General features: G+C 37.4%; 1 protein-coding gene across 1 annotated transcript; it reads left to right on the top strand.

The window, feature by feature from the left end:
- Positions 1 to 1204: 1204 nt before the first annotated feature.
- LOC594440 (protein SMG5) lies at positions 1205 to 19840 on the top strand. The gene is made up of 21 exons (XM_030976991.1): positions 1205 to 1342; positions 2657 to 2755; positions 3383 to 3506; positions 4089 to 4251; positions 6780 to 6866; positions 7353 to 7521; positions 8026 to 8151; positions 8646 to 8905; positions 9790 to 9927; positions 10515 to 10891; positions 11525 to 11795; positions 12496 to 12680; positions 13114 to 13189; positions 13841 to 14151; positions 14736 to 14888; positions 15373 to 15474; positions 16322 to 16478; positions 17009 to 17099; positions 17817 to 17897; positions 18153 to 18399; positions 18659 to 19840. The coding sequence occupies exons 1-20, from the start codon at positions 1245 to 1247 to the stop codon at positions 18379 to 18381; spliced, it is 3297 nt and encodes a 1098-aa protein (XP_030832851.1). The 5' UTR covers positions 1205 to 1244; the 3' UTR covers positions 18382 to 18399; positions 18659 to 19840.
- The last annotated feature ends 1435 nt before the right edge of the window (positions 19841 to 21275 follow it).

Genomic DNA, 21275 nt, shown 5'->3' with positions numbered 1-21275 from the left:
CCCGGAAGTTCAGGGGTTTTTAGTATTTAATTACGGTCAGATGAGCATTATTCTGATAACTAATTGTGACACTGGCAGGTCACCAATTGGCGTGGGGTTCAGGGGGCGGAGCCCCCGGAAGCTCAAGGGTTTTAGGCACTCAATTACGGTCAGATGAGCATCAAGGAGCCCGCCTTAGGGCTTTTTGTTGGGTCCAGGGGCAGAGCCCCCGGAAGCTCAGGGGTTTTAGGCGTTTAATTACGGTCAGATGAGCATTTTTTTGATACCTTATTATTTTGTGACACTGGCAGGACACTATTTGGAATTAAAAAATAAACCACGTTTGAATTTCCCAAGCCCCCCCCCCTCCCTATGAGTACGCCAGTGCCGCCGCCCCCCCCCCCCCCCCCCCGATTTACACTTTGTTGGCGGGAAAATTGCAACTGATATCCCTTACCTTTCTTCATTCTCTTTTTTTTCTTCTTCCCTTTCTCTATTATTTTCCTTCCCTTCTCTTTTTTTTAAGCGGGGACGGGGGGGGGGGGGGAGGCAAGGGCCTTTTGCCCCCCCCCCCCCCCGATCCACAACTTGTTGGCGGGAAAATTGAAACTGATATCCCTTTCTTTTCTTTTCTTCTTCCTCTTTTTTACTTCCCTATATCTCCTCTTTTTTCTTTTTTCTTTCCCTTTCCAACCTTTTTTTCGATGGGGGGGGGGGGGGGGGGGAGGCAACAGCCTGGGAGGCAAGTCATTTTGCCCCCCCCCCCGATCTCCTTCTTCTCTCTTTTCTTTTCTTCTTCCTCTTCTTTTTTCCCTTTCTCTCCTCTTTCCCTTTCCCTTCTTTTCCTTCTCTCTCTCTTTTTTTTTTTTTTTTTTTTTTTTGCGGGGGGGGGGGGGCCAAGGCCCGCTCGGCCCCCCCCCTGGATCCGCGCCTGACATTGAGCATTTTTCCTGATTTAGGGGGGTCTCCAAGGCAGGAAAAGCCCGCAAAAAGCCCGCGAAAGGGGGGTTCGGAAATGTTGGCAGTCCTCAGATAGGGGGTGCTTTCAAAAAGAGGGTACGAGCATATGCGTACCCTAAATAACACTGAGTGGGGGGGGGGCCGGGCATAGCGCCATTCGTTTTTTTATTTCACATGACACGCCCATGACAGGAACAACCCCCCCCCCCCCCCCCCCCCCCCAGTTTTCTTCAATAATTGACCGCGCACATTATGCATGGCGAACTTGCACAGTACATGCACTTTACGTGCGTAGCGGCTGCAAGATGGTGAAGATTGGAGATTCATCCGAAGATGGAAACGAAAGTCGTATTTCGTTTAAATCCGACGTTGAACGTCTTCAGCAGACGCGGCGTGTTTACCGGTAAATATAGATAATTGTGTGTATTCTTAAATATGTAGTTTGCTGTATTAATTGGCTTGTTATGTCATGAATGTTGTGAGTTTCGAGCTGTAGGTCTGTACGAAAACACTTAACGACTCCCGCCTAGAGCTTCCCGTGCAGCTAGCGCTGGCGCTGGGTCTCCGCGTACATTCTGCGGACACCGGCGCGGCCGCGGCATAGACACAAAATATCTGACTTGGAGGTAGAATTTATTGATTTAGTGATGAAATTATCGTTCAGTTTATTGCTATATAATTCCTATGTTATGTAGAGAGTCTTAAAACTTTCGAAATGTTGAAATCATGATGCATTTTTCAGAGGAAACAAAATTGTAATTGTAACCACACAATTTTGTGAACATGTGGGACTGTAGTGTAGTGACTACATGTCTAGTCTACATGTACTTGTTAATGTTGTAGACCCCTATTTCTTTTCTCATGCTTTTAAGTACCGAGTGTATACTGCAAATAAGGAAGTTCATTGTTGATTGCAATCAACAAATTTAGGGCTGTTAAGATAAAAAAAAAATCACTTTATAATTCCGAACACAGTCGGTGACAGTTCAGTTTGGCAATATTCTGGAATAGGAAACCACGACAATGTAATAATACATATCTAGTGTGCGTGAAAAGTGGGAAGGGAAGGAGATGAAATGAATAGATGTTCAGTGTAGGGAACTTGATTGTTTTCTATATAACAATAAAGCTGACGGTTTAATTGAATAATGGACTTTAGAATACCCCACCAATACGATTAATGTACATAAACGTCAAAGACCTAGGGTTAGGGTTAGAGTTGGGGTTAGGATTAGGTTTAGGTTTATTGTTACCTAAAAACTATATAAAAAGCTTAAGCCTCGAGATTTAGCTTCATTGGTGAACTTAGTTTTTGGTACCCTACAAACATTTTGTCAATTTTAGTGGTGGGGTATTCTAAAGTTGTTCCTTCAATGATATCTGAACAGATAGGTCTATATAATATCCTTCAATTCATGCATCTTGGCATTATTTATATATCTTGTGTGGGGAATAGTGGATGTTTAGTGGATTTGTATTGTATAGTTAGCTAGGAGAGGTATGTATATTAAAGATGTTGGTAGGAATGAAAAAGGAAGATAAATAATGAAAGGTTATAAATAGTTATCAATTAAGAGATAGAGAGCAGAACAAAAATGATAATAAAGTAATTGACAACAATATTCAAGTATGACTGAGTGCCATTAATGTATAACGAAAGAAGAAGAAGTTCTATGAGAAGTTTTCCAGTCCATAAATTTGCTTTCTCTCTTTGCAGCTCTGCCCAAGACTTGACACACAAGCTGGAGTCCATTTTCAGGCATAAGCAGGCATACAGAGTCGTCTTTGAAAAAGATGCAATTGAAATGCGCATGAGGTGAGGGTACTTTCAGAGTTGAAGGCTAAAGCATGAATTTATTCATTTCAGTGAAATAATGTATAATGTAAGAGTTTAATAGTATTGCATACAGTTATGGTATTGTAGACAACTTCATTCAGTTTATCCTTAGGCTACTGTGAATCTACAGCAAATTCATGACTAGCAATGAGTAAAAACAACATATCAAAGCTTTTCCTTTCCTCTTGCATTCATCAGAGTAAATCACACACAAAAATGAACAGAAAGCCGGTGATAAGTGTAAGCCAAAGAGATTATTATGTCTGTATTCGTTGCTTTATTTGCTGATTTTGTAGTACCAAATATATCCTTAATTTGTGACTAGAACTATGTCAAAATAACAGGAATTATTTCATTATTTATTTGTAGTCTCTACTCTAGGCCTAGGAAGATATCTTTTTATCTAAGAGATATCAATTTTGTGAATTAATATTTGTCGGTGTAAACAAAGAAAATGTTCTGTATATCAGAGAATAAATGAAATATTTCATGATCATCAAAATATAGAACTTTTAATGATAAGAACTGGTTTAAGTTATAACATATAAGTACAGTTTACAAATGTGTAGTCAATAAAGATTCAACCATGCTCTGTTTATTTTCTAGATTACGTGATCTATGTGAGCGGTTGATGATGCTTCATCCCATAGACTTTGGAAGGAAAGCAGAGGAGATCCTTTGGTGGAAAGTTTATTACAATGTCATCACCCTGGCCAAGAAGAGCAAGAAGGTATGAAGAGAAAGGAAAAACAATTCTCGTATAATATTCAAGTTCAAGTTCACTTTATTTGATACTTTCAAGTGGAGAAGACATAAAGAACAAGGGAAAAAAATTCTAAAATGTACATTAATAAAGTATTTGGAGACTAGACAAGGAAGGCTGGGCCTTATGTAAAAGTCTGTCTCCAGTTATTGTAGGAGATTGTGTTTTTAAAGCATTCATATGAGTTTATCAATTCTGTGTAAAACAATCATCACTCATTTACTTGGTCATAATTTTGCTGACTTTGCATGATTACATTGTAATGAACAAATAATATCACCACCAATCTGCATTTCTTTAATGATTGAATACAGAGAGAAGTCCTCCTTTTGAAATATAGAAAATATTTTTGAAATATTTGAAACCACACAAAGTAATCCTAACCCTTACCATAACTCTAACCCTAATTATAATTGTACTGAAGAGTAATGAGGTAGTTTGCAGTTGAACAGATATTTTTTTTTTTAGCATTTGAATTATGGAAGAGACCCCTTTTTGAATAATTCTTTAAAGATTCCCCCTTTTATTGAAATTCACTCTGACTTACAGAACATCCGTAGCGGCTCATCTCTGGAATGTGCTTACAGGACACACCTCCTGGCAGCTACAGGATTCTACCATCATCTCCTCATGAGACTACAGTGGGAGTATGGTCTGCAGGAGAACCATGTCATGGACTTCATCAGCTTCCCGGATCAGGATCAGGTCAAAGGTCAGTCAGGGGTCATGCAGGCTGATATAGGGGTACTTTGTCTAAAACCAACTTGTCTCTTTAAAGTAACATGAACATACACAATTTGCATATATGCACATTCAGTTTCAGTCTCATATCCTTGCCTTACTGTCAGTTCATCCAATTGTCATAATTAGTGTGTGTTTTTCTTCCTTTATGCAACTCATCTATCTACATGTATATAATCAAATTTTCATCTTATCTCCTTGTCATTTTTTAAATTCCTATTTCTATAGGATCCATTTAAGGTTGGCCTAATATCCTTTTAATCAAATAATAATTGTGATTTATATAGCGCATAGCATAATAATCATTGATGACAATCCTCTATGCGCTTTACATTAATACATTCATACAACTTACATTATCACATACAAATTACATTATCACATACAAATTACATATTAGGCCTACATTATTACATACGAATTATAGATAATTGCATTATTACGTACACATTACAAATTTGATTAAATTACATCAAATGAATAGTTGTCAGTAGATGACAACAGAGGTTCTATCAGCGCTCAAATATGAGACTAAATAGGTAGATATGGAATGAAATTATGAGTAGCCTAGGTGCACAGTACATAAAAAAAATATGATTGGACATACATGTACGTGAAGTATTAGGTAAATTATTGTAGAAAAGTGGGAACCTCTCCATTAAACCTTTAACCCGTTATCTACTGAGATCTCTCAATCCCATTGGTTTAATACAGGGACGGCACGGTTCACATATGTGCAAAGGGTTATTAGTCAATCGCATTAAGGAATGAATGTTTACTTTGAAAAATGGCAGGAGATTCTTGTTTGTAAGGAGATAGTACAAATGGAAGGAACCAAAAGAATGCATAATGTTGCGTTTCCTGTTTTGCTTCCGGGGTACATGCCCTCTTCTGGGAGTACCGGTAAGTGACAATATTTACATGTAAGATAAAGGACCCACCATTTCCATCAAAAATCAATGCCACTAGCTATATGTTCATCTACCTATGGCATTGATCTGGCAATGGAACATGACACAACACAATTTCTTTTACAACATCGGCAAGATTCCATTAGTCCGGCGTCCGCAGGGTGAGTGATCTTGACATCACATCGCCCTGAACACATGACATGTGAAGTACTATCGGAGGGTAAAGTTACGTGCATCGCCCCTAGACCGAATACATTAACACTTCCTGCGTTTCATTGACAAGTGGGATAATAACTAGCTAGTTGCGTTTGTAAAGAATCCAGATCAAGGCCACCATCCCCCAAACACTTAGTGTCAGCATTTTGTAAACACTTCTTACCAATCAGGGCATATTGTCTGTAGGGTATGTCAGAAAACATAAACATTGTTAGCAAATAACGTTCCATAGCCATTTATTTGTAAGGATTTTGTATTCTTTGCTAGTATGGAAAAGCTTTTGGCTATTTTTCTGTATTTCCAAGTTCACTTTACATGCGGACATTGTTATTTTGCAGCTCAGGGCATATTGTCTGTAGGGTATGTCAGAAAACGTAAACATTGTTAGCAAATAACGTTTCATAGCCATTTGTTTGAAAGGATTTTGTCTTTTCTGCTAGTACGAAAATGCTTTGGGTTATTTATCTGTATTTCCAAGTTGACTTCACATGCGGACTTTGTTATTTTTCTGAATGTTAGAGCCTGGGGCACAAACATGCCTAGATGTACTCGAGAAGTACATGTAGCAAACAGGAAATCATCATCTTGAAATGTGAAGACTCTTTATGACTGCAAAGTTTTATATACAAATGATGTATTTTATTTCATTGTAAGGCTTATTTCCTCTTGTGTTTTGCTTTATTCACTTCTCCACTTTAATAGAAGTTAGATTAGATCATTAGATAATGATTTAAGAAAGTGAAAGTCTTTGATAATTTATTCTTTAACTTTTCATAATTTATTTAACTAATTAATCCATTTAACACAATTTTTGTGACATGTTTGGTGTTATAGTAGGCTTCACTGCTAGTATCTCTGTATTCCGTTGAGTTGTATTCGCACATCCTTTCATCTCACAGTTATATTATCCCTCATACATATACAATGTATAACTTGGAATACCCTTCCCCATTTCGATGGGATTTCAACAATCATACAAGTATGAATACGTAATTTGATTAATGATAATAATAATAATATTATTTCTTGTTTACCCATGGTAGCCTAATCAGTATTGATACTGTTCTCCCTGAGGGGGCCCTGCAATCATCTTATTACCCCGACTTTAGCTGCCATGAAAAGGCGCTCAAGCATTCAAAGAATTTCTTCCTACTGAGTAGATAGAAGTATAGGTATAGTATAGTATAGTTTCATTTGAGGTGTTCACACTTGTACAAGCATTGCTTTTTAGTGGACCCCTCTGTTTTCAACATGTATTTCTTAAATTTGTTTTAAATGCTTATAATTGATTTGTAATGTTTTGTTGGAAACATGAATAAATTTGAATCTTGAATCTTGAATAGGTGAAGAGGATTGTTTCTTTCTTTTGCAGAGACATGCATGGATGCCAACAAACCAGAGGCCAAGGACTGGGCCCAGAAGGCTTGTCATCGATGTCTTATCTACCTCGGTGATCTAGGTAGGTCGTCAAGCTTTCTCACTTTCTCCATCGGTAGCTAGAAGTGTAATTTAAAACACTTTATTCCTCATTTGCATAATCTACAAGTGTGAATGACCCAGTGGGTGAAACAATTGCAAAGGCAAATTCCAGACACACATTGTTCCTGAGTGTTTTGGGATGAAAGAATGGATAGTAGTTCATTGTAAACTGTAGGTCCCATGTTTACTAACAACCTACATTTTTGTAGAATTCCAGGGAAAGGGTACACCAAAAGGGTACAGGAAGACGGCTATTATGGCAGCTAAGTGGTTGTGACTTCCAGAATTTCATACTGAAATTTTAGAAGATTGCTAAAGGGTCCATGCAAAGTGCTGGTTTTAGTTGTCCAGAATATTTTTTGACCTAGTGAAAGCTAGCAGGTCTTTACCTTTAGCAATCAATTAAATAAACATTGATTATCAATAATTAATGCATTCCATTCTACTTTATTGATACAACTTGCAGCAAGGTACAGGCAGGAATTTGAAGGTCCAAGCAGTTGTCTCCTAGCTCAACGCTTCTACCACCAGGCCCTTGTGCTTAATCCTGCCGTGGGCATGCCTCACAACCAACTTGGTACACTGGCTGGAACACGTTATCAGGGGCTCGATGCGGCCTATCACTACCTGAGATGGTAAGAGTCTTTGTGTAGAGAGGTTGTTTTAGGAGTGATATAATGAGATAAGAGGGGGAGGGGAGGTGGATACGGAAGGGGGGTGTTGAATCCTGCCATGGGCATGCCTCACGACCAGCTTTGTACGCTGGCTGAAACGGGTTCGATGCAGCCTATCACTACTTGGGATGGTAAGAAATAGAGAGACAGACAGACAGAGACATACAGACAGACAAGGTTAAAGAAAGCAGAGAGAGAAGTAGAAGTAGAAAGGGATATAAAGGAGGGAGACATTGAGAGCAAGAGGGAGAGATGGAGATGAAATGACAATTGGATTTTGATTGCTACTGTAAGAAAAAAATGTTGCAATGGTTTTTAATTGATGTCCCTACCAAATGTATTAAGAGTTGATTTTTATATAAGATTAATTCAAAATAGGCCGCAAAAAGAAGAGGAAGAATTGTGGTATTGATGATTTGCTAATAATATAGATTTTTGTCAATATTTTCTTTCACTTACATGTAGCTGGTTATCTGACTTGAGGTTTGATGGTGCTATTGCCAATTTGGAAAAGGTATTTGAGAGAAATCAGAAGAGGTTTCATGAGTTGCCTTCAAGTCCCAGCCCAGATCTTCCTCCAGAATTGCAAAGGTAAAGTTGATGCATACTCATTTCAAATACATCCAGTGTCTATACACACGTTGACATTTGAATACTTCTTTGTCACTGCTTTTTAGTCGTCATCATCATCATTTACTAAGGTCAACATGTTTCTTCTTACAAGGGGTTACTGACTTTCACGCCATGATGACACTTCTTCCCTTCCTCACAAGTCATTAGAATATATGAATATTAATTCCCCCACATATGACTACTTCACACTATTAAGACATGTAAGAACCTTGATTGGGAAGAAATTGAGAATTTAAATCTAAGTAAGTGAAGACACCAAATTTCGCCAAATCTTATAACTGGAGTAAGATGAGAAAAGGTTAATTCACTGTTCTAAAGAAAGTGTATCAATCAGTGACCAGCATTTTAATATGTCTGTTTTCTTGAGCATCATCTGAGCCCCTCGATTATATTTTAATGGTTATTTGTTTCTCTTTCCACCCCCCCCCCCCCACATCTTCTTCATCACATAGACCACGAGATATCAAACAGTTTCTGATTCGCTTCCTCTACCTGCAAGAGATGTTCCAGCCTAGCAACAAGACATCCACCGACACCCTACCGTCGCTATGTCAGGAGGTGCTGCAGGGCTTCCACCAGTGCATGCTACATGGGGCTGTTCCTCACGCAAGGCAAAGGGATGAGGAGGGCAGAGAAAGCTATCTGTCTAATGACATCATCTTTAAACTGGTTGTGCTAACGCTGATGAGCACATACAGGCTGCAGAAAGCAGGTGAGAATCGACCTAGCTGTATCATGTTGTCATGGAAACATGCCTCGGGTAGCTTTGTTAATTAATGGAATCATTATGGCCATTTCCACTTTAGGGTTTTGCAACAAATTTTAAGATGATGGTATGGATGTGCAATGTGATTTCTGAAGTTTGCTTACATTAAAAAACTTTGAAAATCACTAGACAAATTGGCAACTCGCTCCTGAGTCTGTGACGTCATGTCCTCACTATCCACTAATTATTTTCTTTATATTGATGATATAAATTTCCTATTTTCTCCTTAAGAATCTTATTTCTTCACACCAGCATCCAAGTTAGATTAATAGTAATCTGTTTTTGTGTGGATGCACTAATATAGTGTATTTTTTTCCTGTTAAATTCATGAAAAATGTGAATTTTGATAAACTATTTATATAAAAATCAATAATTATGAATATACAATATTTAAAAATAGTATAAATTCTTCAGAGTTCATAAAAGATTTTGTGAAATGTCATGCACGCAATATGATACAAATCATATATCCTGGGCAAAGGCATGGGGAAATCAAGTTTTGGGGAATAAAAAGGGAAATTAATGTGATTAAACCATATAGAGCAATTGATAAATAGTGAGGACATGATGACACAAACTGATAACCATCTTGGCAATTTGTGTTGTGATTCTCATTGTTCCATAGTTTTACATACTTTTTCAAAGATTCATAACTTTCTTATTAGTTATCTGATTTTGCTCGCTATTTTTTTGATTGGTTTGTTTGATTTTTCTGCTTTTATTGAAAGTAAGTTTATTTTTTGAGTGGACTTGTCCTCTAACTTATATGCCCACGATTTTATCAAATGATCATCAAATGATTACCAAATTTTCATCAAATTTCCTCTCAGGCTCCAAACAGACATCTACAGCTGTTGTTTTCACTCTGGCTCTGTTTTCATATACACTCAACCATCTCTGTGAGAAACTGAACAATGCTATCTACAGGAAGATCTATCCAGACCAGACTACTGCCACTTTTACAAAAGGTATGTATTTTAATATTTTGTTCAGTTTGATTGATTTTGAAATATCATAAGTTTTGAAAAAAGAGAAACAATTCTAAAACATTCTAAACCAATTCATTCAATTGTCAGAGATTTTTCGTACAGTTGAGTTGATTTACCGGTAAGCCACAATGATCAAAGATCTGCTCTTTCAAAGTGTTGGTAAATGCTGCATACATTGCCTTCAAGGAACCATTTTATACATGTTTGGGCACTTGTTTATGAAACCTAGATCAAGAAAGACACTGGCAGTTGAAAGGAGGCGCGATAGCTCAGTTGGTAGAGCAGTGGTCTTGTAACCCGTCGACCCAGGTTCGAAACCAAGTCAATGCGCAAGTGCCCTTTGATAAGGCATTAATCCTCATTGCCAGGTCCATCAGAGAGGACCTGAAGTCGTTGGTCCTCTGGCTGCTTACTAACAAGCATTTATGCTTTCTTAAGCAGTCGGGTAAAATAACCACTAAATTCCTAGTCTAAGTATACAAATGTGAATGTGTCCCTTCCCTATCAAACACCATGCACGTGTTTTTTCTATATGTCTGTTATGGTCTCTTTTCTGTCTCCTTTAGCACAAGACTCAGACGGATCATCCGATGGCCGAGCCAGTCCGGCCGACACCATCACACCCATCCTGAGCCGGGACATCGACAGCGACGGCACCGTCAAACCAGCCAAGAAGAAACAACAGAAGAAGAAACCTAAGACGGTCCTGAAGGCCATGCGACGTCGGCGTAAGAGGGCCGGTCTGGGAGCCCACACCAGCGAGGAGTCTGATCTGAGTGAGGGGGAGCCTGGAGAGGATAATCATTCTAATGGTGGTAGCTCAGGGGGAGAGTCCGGTGAGGAGAGGGTACTGGCTGCTGAGTCTGATAGTGATTACTTCATGGACAGTCAGGAGCTGGAGCTGGATGAGGAAGAGTCTTCAGAGAGACATAGTCTGCATGAGGTTTGTAATTATCTCTTTGAAGTCAAAGTGCTTTTTTTCTGCCCCTGTCAAATTGATCCTGCAGGGATACCAGATTTCAGGCAATTGCCTGAATTTAGGCCCTGGTGAGTTTTTTTTCAGGCCATAGTTTCAGGCCACATTTTTTGTGTACAAAATAGCTCATCCTAGGTGATTTTCAGGCCCTCTGATCAAGTGTAACTGCTATCTCTGTTCCTGACCATACACTTTTTTGCTGGTCAATTTGCTGTGACAAATACATACATGTAGCAACTGTTAGACAAATTTGTGACTCTAAGCAAACTGTACAATGACTCCAGCAGCAGCTCTACAAAAACTCATACGACAAGTCACCAACTTACAGAAAATCCACTTTATGGAAATTTTTAAATATAATAAATTGACAATGCATCAACATTAGAACTTCAGAAGAATTGTGTCTATACTACTTACTACACATCCACAGCAGCTGTATAATAATTCTACAATAACTACGAAAGCTCTGCAGCTCCAGAGAAAATCTTCATCAGCTGTACAATAAACTGCAACTGTATACACACAAATTGAAATGAACAATGTCTTTTATTTTCGATGTAAATTACATACTCTATAACTCTTTATTCCAACATCCTACAGGATTCTAAGACCCCTCCCCCTGGCTCAGGCGAGGAGAGCGGTCTCTCCATCATGAGTGACATCACGGTAGAAGACATCTCCTCCCAGCTGATCGCCCCTCCTACCGGCCCCACCCACACCCCTCCTGGTAGGCGTAACATCCGCCTAGCACCCAGCTTTGATGCGTACAACAAGGAGACGATGTCTGCCCAGTCCAAGGAGGAGGGCAAGGAGACAAGGGAGAGGAAGGGGGAATCCCCAACAGGGTCTACGCAGACTCCTCCGGGTAGAGGTATGTGTAAAGGGAGGTTGAGTTTTTTTAAAGGTCCACGGTGACTTTACAGATATGCCCATTTGAAATTTTCAAGTAGTGGGTTCACCTTAAAGGTAAAGACTGATAGTGGTAAAGACATAGTGGTAAAATTGCAGTTCAAGGGTTTTCTGTGCAAAATATCCATTCAATATTGTTTAAATATTGCCTTTTGAGATTTAGATGGCAATTCTTCAACCTAAATTCGCAACAACAACAACAAAAATGTTCAATGTTGAAGTGCATTCGCGATATCTATCCAGGCCGGATTTATGAAATATATCAATAAGTAGGCTAAATTTGTATCATCACGTATTAGTCAAAACATATTCTTTCACATGATTGGTAATAAGAGCTTCCATTTCATTTTATGAGAGGGGGGCATTTCCAAAACTGGTCTATACAGTGTACGTTTCCTACAGCTACTTGGTGGTGGTCTCCTTATTAAAGCTTATGGAATGAGATGATTTAGAAGTGAATGGGTTTAAAACAGCCGCAATGATTAACGAGGTAGGTAGAGCAAACTTATGGCTTGCCCTACCTAATATCACAAAATGTTATGCAATTTGCATCCTCACTATTGAAATACAACAGGTGAATGAATTAATTTGTATCGAGGCACTTAGGTATAAATTTAGTTACATTATGAAAATGCCATATTTTCTATCATCCCGTTCTACAGAAAACAGAGATACAGGTGGATCCAGTGTAACCAGTGCATCGACCAGCCCTTCAGATCTACAGACCAATCCAATCCCTCTACCACTAATCATGGAGATACTAACAAGTGAGGGACTCCTACCGGTCATTAAGATCCTCACTGATTGGCTGCGGACAAATGAAGACTTCATCATCAAGACTGCTCAGGTATGGTGTTAGTCGGTTGTGTCTTTTTACTCAATCAGACTTCTATGTTAATTTCACGAAATGAATACAACTTCACATGTGTGCACTGAATGAAATACCCCTGCCACACCAACGAGAGTGTCGCCTGTGTCCTATTTCACAAAACTTGTCATGAGTGACAAATGACAGTTTTTGTTATAAGCTACTGAAATCATTGCTTTTTATTGGTTATCAGCACATTTGTCACTGATTTTTGTAATTTGTCATTGGAAAAAGGCTTTGTGAAACATAACAGATACGTTTCTGGACATTCCAAGTTGGTCAGTTTGGAGCTGGTTGGGTAGAAGAAATAGTGTTTTATCAACATTAGTTAATATGTATGATCATTGGAGTAATCATAAGTTTTTGTTTTCCTCATTTGATCATGTTGTATATTGTTTTGTTCTTTTCTCAGAGTTCCCAACCTCTCTGGGCCAGACTGGCCAGTCTCCTCAACATGTGTCCTCATGAAAAGTCACTTGTAAATCAAGGTAATACTGCCTGTGATGTTAACTGTTACTAGCTGTACATGTTTTAATGTTTAATACCTTGAAGTAGAACTACAGAATCAATACTACTTACTTGCATATGTAAACTGCTTTTTGGGGGAGGGGTTTTTCGATACATTTTGGAAAATTTTCTTAATAATAATAATAATTACATTTATAGGGCGCTTTATACAGATGTTTCTAAGCGCACAGGTGGTACTGTCTTATTTATATGAAAAGAGCAAAAATCAACTCAAGATGTGGATAAAACACCTAGACTAAGTAGAAAAAATTGTCTATCATTTGTATCAACAAACTAAGGCTACATTAGATTTGTATTATTAATTTGATCATTTAGACCAGATATGACTAGTAGCCACAACTCTGTCAGAGTGTATAACTATCTCATTCATATGTCCAGCTGGTGAAATAAGGCTTTGCCTTAGAATGTTGTTTTGGAAACTCAAATTATTAATATTTTGAAATCCAACCACATGGTAAATCTTGAACAGTAGTAGTAGTAATGGTTGATTGAAATTAAAATCAATCGTGACTCGAAAGCAGAATTACAGGTTCTGCACAATAGAAAAAGTAAAATTACAGGTGAATCTAGGTGATTTTGATATTTCCTATTTCTGGATGCATCTTGAACAGACTGGTGCGGTAGCGTTGGCCTGCGGCAGCTGTTAGAGGGCAGTCTTGAAAGCGGGAAGGGAAAGAGTTGGTATCAGCCTATGCCTCTGACAGAAGACATCGCCATCTGGACTATGCCTCCTCTACAGTACCTACAGAAGAAGATGAAGTATGGTATCCATCATGAGCTGGATCTTACTTTACAAGAAGAGGTAGGTGATGCCATTACACCCAAAGCTACATCCATGCTTAGGGTTTGGGATTATCTTCACCCAAGTGCTTCTGAAATAGCCACATACTGTTCATTTTTAGAGACTTGTTTTGTTCTATTTGTGCAGATTTGGAAAGGAACATCTAGTGGAAATCAATTTTTAGACCATACCTTACTCAGTTAGATTGACCTTTGATCTATTTACCCAAAATCTTATCAGATTGTCTTCCTATGGTTATACATATTATCCTCAAGTTACCTTTAATACTCGCTGAAAAATTGAAAGAATGTGGCAATTCGAGTGCGTTGTTTAGAACCATTGAATCTATTTTGCCAAGGTGCTGACTTATAATACAGTATTTGAGATAAAATTACTTGGGTATAACACACCTTTCCAATCAGGAAGGAATCCCAGTAGGCTTACAATCAGAGAGTTATACAGTAGGCTTGCAGTTGCACCATGTGAGAGAGAGAGGGAGGATTGAGAAGTCCTGAAAAGGACTCTCGGTTATCTTTCTTGAGGGTGTGTAGTCCTGAAAAGGACTGTTGGTATAGTCTTGAAAAAGACTGCTGGTTATCTTTCTTAGCTTATAGTTCTAAGGAGAACTATAGCGCTTGGAGAGGATGAGTGGCGGGAGTCATGAATATACCGTATTCAAGATATCAATGAATGAAAGGCCAATGTGATTTCTGTGTCTTTACCAGACCGTGATTAGAGTCCTGTGCCTTCGTCAGTTTGGTTACTACCTGAGCAGTATAGATGGGATCAGTCTTTCTTGTGACGATGATCACTTTACCAGTGAAACTGTAGACCTGTCTGATGAACAAGATGAAGAAGAACTGCATCAACCAGACGAGGTATGTGTTTATGTCTGGGAAAGGTCCCAAATCTATTATATCATTATTTATTTATTTATTATTTATTTTGTTTGTATTTTGGGGGGTATTTCTATTTGTTTGTATTTATTTGTTATCTAATTCTTTTTTCTTCTTTTTTTTTTTTTGGGGGGGGGGGTTGCTAAACAATTTTCATTAAACCTGTTAAAGACAAGGTCTATGATCAATCAGGTTTAAATCTCATTGGTAAGATTTGTATTAAATGAAAATTAAACTGTCTTAAGCAGGTTAAAGGGAATGTTCAAAAGTCTTAGAAAGGCCCCAAATTAACAGTGTGGCCCTTCTTTTGATTATTAGATTTAAGCTTGTACATGTGTAATAATGCGTTGGTTGCTGTGTGTGCTACAATATTCTTGACTGAATCTAATTACTCAGTATCTTTCTTGAATAAATTTCATTCAAACTGAATCGATTGTGAAAATGATGAATATATAAACCTTTTTAGGATGATGAACCGCAACCAAGTACTAGACCTGAAGAGAAAGAAGAAGACATCGATGCTCGTAGACAGCAGGTGATGAGAGGCATGGCACAGCTAAGATTACAGGTACGATCGATTAGTTAGGAAGATATCCTTTTCTACTATTCAGACTTTAATGTTTTTCTCTGTTTAGAAGAAAGAGTTGAACTTACATGATATTAGATTAGAAATGTTTTGCTGTTGTTGTGCATGTTATCATTATTACAACAGAACATAAAGATTTATTCTATCAAAGAAATTTTTATTTTTTATTTAGTACCTTCCCAAAATTAATATTACAACAGAACACACAGATTTGTTCTATCAAAGAAAACATTGTTTTGATTTGATACCTTTCCAAACTGTAAAAAGAAACAAAAAACTTATCTATACTTTTTTGAGATTTGGAAAATTTCAGTAGCATTACCTCATTTGTCTATGACTTCAAATTGCTTGTTTGTCCCTTTTGCTTTAAGTGTTGTGTTGAATACTTTCTGCCCTAAAGAAACGCACTGATGCGCTGTCTTTATAGTCAATTAATTTTGGAATAATACCTATATAAGCATGACCGCAACTGCTTTCGAAATAGCAACGTATATCAATAGCCTTGTACTGAAATATGCATGACAATGACTTTTCACATAATCCAAATTTGATTTATATGGAACATAAAATAGGTTATTGAAATTGCCCTTAAATTGATTTTTTTCAAAAATAGATGCAATTATGTTTATAGAATAGTACCTCTAACAGTAACACCTTTGCAGTCTGACATCAGACAGCTGGAAGACAGTATCATACCTCTAAAGGTCACACCTTTTCTCCATACCAAATTGCTGATACAACTATTCTAACCAATCAGCTGTGTACAATCTATTTACCCATATAACAACTTCATAACCAACTAAAAGATGTTTTTGCTTTGTCTTTGTAGTCTGAAGTGAGTCAGCTTGAGGGCAGTATTGAACCCCTTAACATGGACGCCCTATCTCCCTACCTCATCCCTGATACAGCCGTCCTATCTAATCAGCTACCGGTCTTGAGATCGTTGGTAGCCACATCACGTTTCATCGTTATCATACCCAAAGCAGGTGACAACAGACAATGATCATATTAACTTTAAATCAATTTACCTAAAACAAAACAAAATAATAATGATTTAAACATGATCATACACGAAATACAAAGAAGTTGTGTCAGCTACTTCCTGTTTTATTTTTAATAGAAATTGATATTTATAATCAATAATTATATCGTCATAAAATTGGCAGAGGACCATGATTATTGACATGAACATGAAGTTACAGGTATCTTTGATATATTAGTTGTTGTTGTTTTAGTTTATAGGCGTTTGTCATTCAGAAGTTTGGTCTATAACATTAGTCAATTCAAAAGTATTTAAAATTATTTTTCTGTGAACATCACTATGCTTTTTCAGAACCTTAAATGTGATTTCTACAACTTATTTTTATATTTTAACCATATTTTTAAAAGCCTTCAAATGAAAGGTAATTTTGATGACTATATATTTTGACTTATCTTTGGTTCATGAATTGTGTATATTTTCTGCGTGTAGCATATATTTGTTTTTACCTTGGACAAATCTTATGTTATCTTGCAGTTGTGTCTCAATTAGACATCAATAAGAAGCATCAACCCAAGGCTCGAGAGGCTATCAAGTTCATGGAGAAGGAATTCCAGATTGGCAACAGGTATGTATTCTTATGTAATGATAATAATAATAATAGTGGGTTCTTGTATAGCGTTTATGTCTGTCATACGTGACACTCCTGGCGCTCCCGATTATTACCCTGGCTTAAGCACGTCTGCCATATGGCGCTACAGCATTTCAGGGAATTAATTCCTGCCAGGTACCCATTTACATCACCTGGGTTGAGTGTGGCAAATGTAGATCAATGTCTTTCCAAAGGACATTAGTGCCGCCACGGAACTCGAACTGCGTACCTTGTGATCGACAGTCCGGCGACATATCCACTCGACCATGACACCTCTACTACTAATAATGATAATAATAACAAAATTAATGATTTGTTTTGTTAACCCAGGGTAGCCTCATCAGTATTCCCTGAGGGCTCCGAAATCATATTATTACCCCGGCTCATGAATATTCATATTTTGTCATGCTTTGATTATCTAAAGATACTGATGACCCTGAAAGAATAAACAAATATTTATTTCAAGTATTGAATTATTTGTTAGGTATAAATATATCAGTCATAAATGAATGTGAGTTCTTTTTTATCATTGCGATTTGGTACCATATATGTCAAAATGTATAAAATTATGAATAAAATAAACGGTTATCTGAATGTCAAATATGGCTTTCCTTTACAAAGCATCCATGATCTAGCAATTATTGGAACAAAGTTTGGATGACGTTCCCCCTACCTCTTTCTTCTGTTTGCAAGGTATCTAAGAGCTCAGAAAGATAAAGAGAATCTACGCTTTGATGAGAATTCCAAGGTCAAGATAGATGACATTAATGTCAGGTAAGTTGGTATTTATTTTTTTTGCTATTAAGTAACTCAAGTATCAGAAGAATCTTAGAAGTAGAATGACACACAGATACTTTACATCTTGTATTTTAGCCAAATGAAAGGATTGAGACTGTATTCTGCTCTTTGTTAAGATGTTACGATTCATATATGGTAATTCAACTTTTTTTTAAAGAACATAGTTTCCCTTGTGGAATTATTCATTTTGTAACCCTGGATTTGTCCCCCTTTTTCCTACGGTGTATCCAGAACCTTTTGCAGTATAGCAGAATGTGCTCATTTCTTTGCCCTACGCTGTGGTGACCCTGCATTGCGTAGCCCTGCTAACCCCAACCCAGGAGGGATGGTTACCATTCTCACCCATCAAGAACCATCGGATGATCCTAGGGTGACGACTACCATCGACAAGCTGCTCAACGTCGGGGTCGACGTCACGACGGCCAGGGACTTCCAAGCTCGGTGGCAGGCTCATACTTGAAGGGAGATGCAAGAAAAGGTGAAGGTACAGAACTGGAACACATAAAATCATTTTCAAAGATGCTAAGAATTTAGGCCATTTTGAAATCCATACCAGACAGTGAATTATATCACACCCATGAAGGTCAATAAATAGTTGGTAAAGCTGCTATGTCCAATATTTTTGAAAGACTAAAATAATTCCATCGTCATGCCAGATATACTAGCGACATTGTTTTCTTTTATTGTTCATGATAATCTATTTTCTTGAATTGTACTTGTTACTTTATTTATTACAGAAGTGAACTAGCCAGTTCACATGAGAAGACCTGCAGAAGCATAGAAGCATGACAGGAGGCTCCTGGTGACCTTGATGAGTGACCTTGATGAAGGATGGTGAAAGGAAAGAGAACAGCTGTTGCTTAGATGCGAAGGCAGTAGAGAAGCATCACAGTCTTCATCGTTGCCTTTCTTTGGGCGTGGCATTACTTGTAAAAGTTTATTCAAAAGTGTGCTAACCATGCCGAGAAAAATGTGATCCTGTGGTTTAAAGCCCCACTGCACTACCTGTAGCTACTTGCTCCCTCTATATAGAAAAAATGCCTATGCGGTCAAAATTAATCAAATCTGGAAATCTTTTTCTGAAGATGATTGTCCAAAGTATAACACGATAATGAAGTAGGTTTGATCTTGTTCATATATTGGACATGAGAACTTCTAAAAAGAAGTTTGCTTAAAATCCACTGTTTAAAAACTTGAGCAAAGTGAATGAAAGGATACATTGGTGACTGAGAACATCTTTTCCTTCCCGTAAAGCTCTTCACAAGTTTGCTTAACAAGTAGCATAAGAGTTACTTACTAACTCCTTTTAAAGAGACCATGTGAGAGAGGGGGTGCAAACAAAATAAAATAGGCCTTCAGAAGTTTAAAAGTATTGAAGACATAGGTATTAAGAAGGTCCAACTCTCATAGATCTTCTGGTATTTTTTAGTACAGTGGTTGGAGGGAGGTTGCAGTTTCATATTTGCACTGTCTCAGAATACTATCTTGTAGTAATTTGCAGTTGGATACTTTTAGATACTCCAAAAGGTTGTGCTTGTAATTCTATTTTACAACATTATCATGGGATGTTGTATATCATTTAGACCCTGCATATGTAAAGCAGTGCTGTGAAAATCAAACTTCTGTTTTATTTTCAAATTGATGAATTTCTATTTCAATCATCTAAACAGTTACAAGGTGCCTCAATGTGGATTGATATTTAAGACAAAGTAGATAATACCTGTATGCTTGTATTGTGATCTGCAAGCCTTGTGCCAAACTTGCCCTGGGTACAAACTGTTTAAAGCATGATTTTAGACTTAAAATCATTTAGTTGATATTTCTTTTAGCATTGCTATTGACATATAATAATTGTATTGTTAACACTTTTTTCAAAATACTATAGTTTGAATATCATGAATAAATGATTCAATTATCTACATCATTTGTTATTCTACTCTCATTTGTACTACTCTGTAAATGTCGAAAATCTGTATAATTATTTCAAATTTACGTTATTCTGTTATAAAGTTATTGTATGCGATTTCTGAGCATGAACAAATAACATGAATGTAGAGGGGAAATGGAATAACCAGTAAACACTATCAAAGGTCAAGATGGACAGATTTAGAAAAGACTGATAACAAAGTATTAAAGATCTACTTATCATGATGTAATATTGGAGATGAAGAAAACAGTGGCAGAGAGAAAGAGCAGGAAAAGGGAAATGTGTGAAAAAGTAAAAGCAGAGAAGGATTTAAATAGTTGGAGAGAGAGCAACACACACAGAGAGAGACAGACAGACAGTTAGATACAGACAAAGAGAGGGAGAGAGGGGGAGAGATGGTGACAAAGGAAAATCTCAAAAATTGTTAAAAAAAGAAGGATTGAACATGTGGTGTACAAGAGGAGGTTGAGGAAAGAAAATGCTAAAATTACAAAGAGGAAGTACAGTAAAGATATTGATAGAAAAAGGGAAAGCACCTAATCATGAATAATCTTGTCATGTTTTGTGTGTGAGTGATGGTCTGTGTTCTACCCCCCCCCCTCCTCTCTCTCTCTCTCTCTCTCTCTCTCTCTCTCTCTCTCTCTCTCTCCCTCTCTCTCTCTACCCCCTCTCTCTCTCTCCCTCTCTCTCTCTCTCTCTCTCTCTCTCCTCCCTCCCCCCCCCCTCTCTCTCTCTCTCTCTCTCTCTATCTCTCTTTCTTTCCCTATGAACCTCTCTTTTTCATCTCTTCCCTCTCTTTTCTAACTCTATTTTCTGTGTTTTTTGTGGCTGAAACAATATCTGGCTCTTTCTGTTGGTTCTCTAGAAATATGAATATTGTAATTAATCATGAATATCAGTCAGGCTCTGTGACAATTCCTCCACTCCAAGCACTTTCCTTCTGTTTAGTTTTTTTTTCTCTCTTTATTTTTTTTTTTTTCCTTTTCCTTTTGCATTCAGCTTTCTTATTCCACTTCCAAACTATTGTATGGCAATGAAAGACATTCAAACCTTTTATTAGCACATAATTGTCCGCGCGATCAGTGATTTGATACACTAGTATTTCTTTTTATACAAATTTGATCATTTATTACATTATATCTTTTTTACATTGTTATAAAACCATTGAATACATATAGCTAATCTTGTATACCATTCACATCTGTCTTAAGAATTATGATTTCACTTGAAATAAATACTATTACATGCGATTGTCTTTTATATTTGATGAAAATTACAATCGGTGAATTCATATCGAACATATTGTATGAAAAACTTTTGTCAAGGTGCAACACATTTAGTTTTACCCTGGTCACCGGGTTTCACGCCAGTACACAATATGTGCACCATCTCCACTCCCTGCACGCTATATAGGAGTAATATCTTTC

This window comes from Strongylocentrotus purpuratus, unplaced genomic scaffold (genome assembly GCF_000002235.5).
Source record: "Strongylocentrotus purpuratus isolate Spur 01 unplaced genomic scaffold, Spur_5.0 spur5_scaffold_9, whole genome shotgun sequence".
In the NCBI taxonomy this organism is placed as follows: domain Eukaryota; kingdom Metazoa; phylum Echinodermata; class Echinoidea; order Camarodonta; family Strongylocentrotidae; genus Strongylocentrotus; species Strongylocentrotus purpuratus.
The sequence above is the reverse complement of the archived record's forward strand: the minus strand, read 5'-3'. Positions and strand labels throughout refer to the sequence as shown.

Excerpts from the sequence above, each read along its gene's own strand:
- LOC594440 (XM_030976991.1), top strand. The coding sequence starts at position 1,245 with ATGGTGAAGATTGGAGATTCATCCGAAGATGGAAACGAAAGTCGTATT. Across the intron at positions 11,796-12,495 it reads GCAGACTCCTCCGGGTAGAG|AAAACAGAGATACAGGTGGA; the intron begins GTATGTGTAAAG and ends CCCGTTCTACAG. Across the intron at positions 16,479-17,008 it reads CGTTATCATACCCAAAGCAG|TTGTGTCTCAATTAGACATC; the intron begins GTGACAACAGAC and ends GTTATCTTGCAG.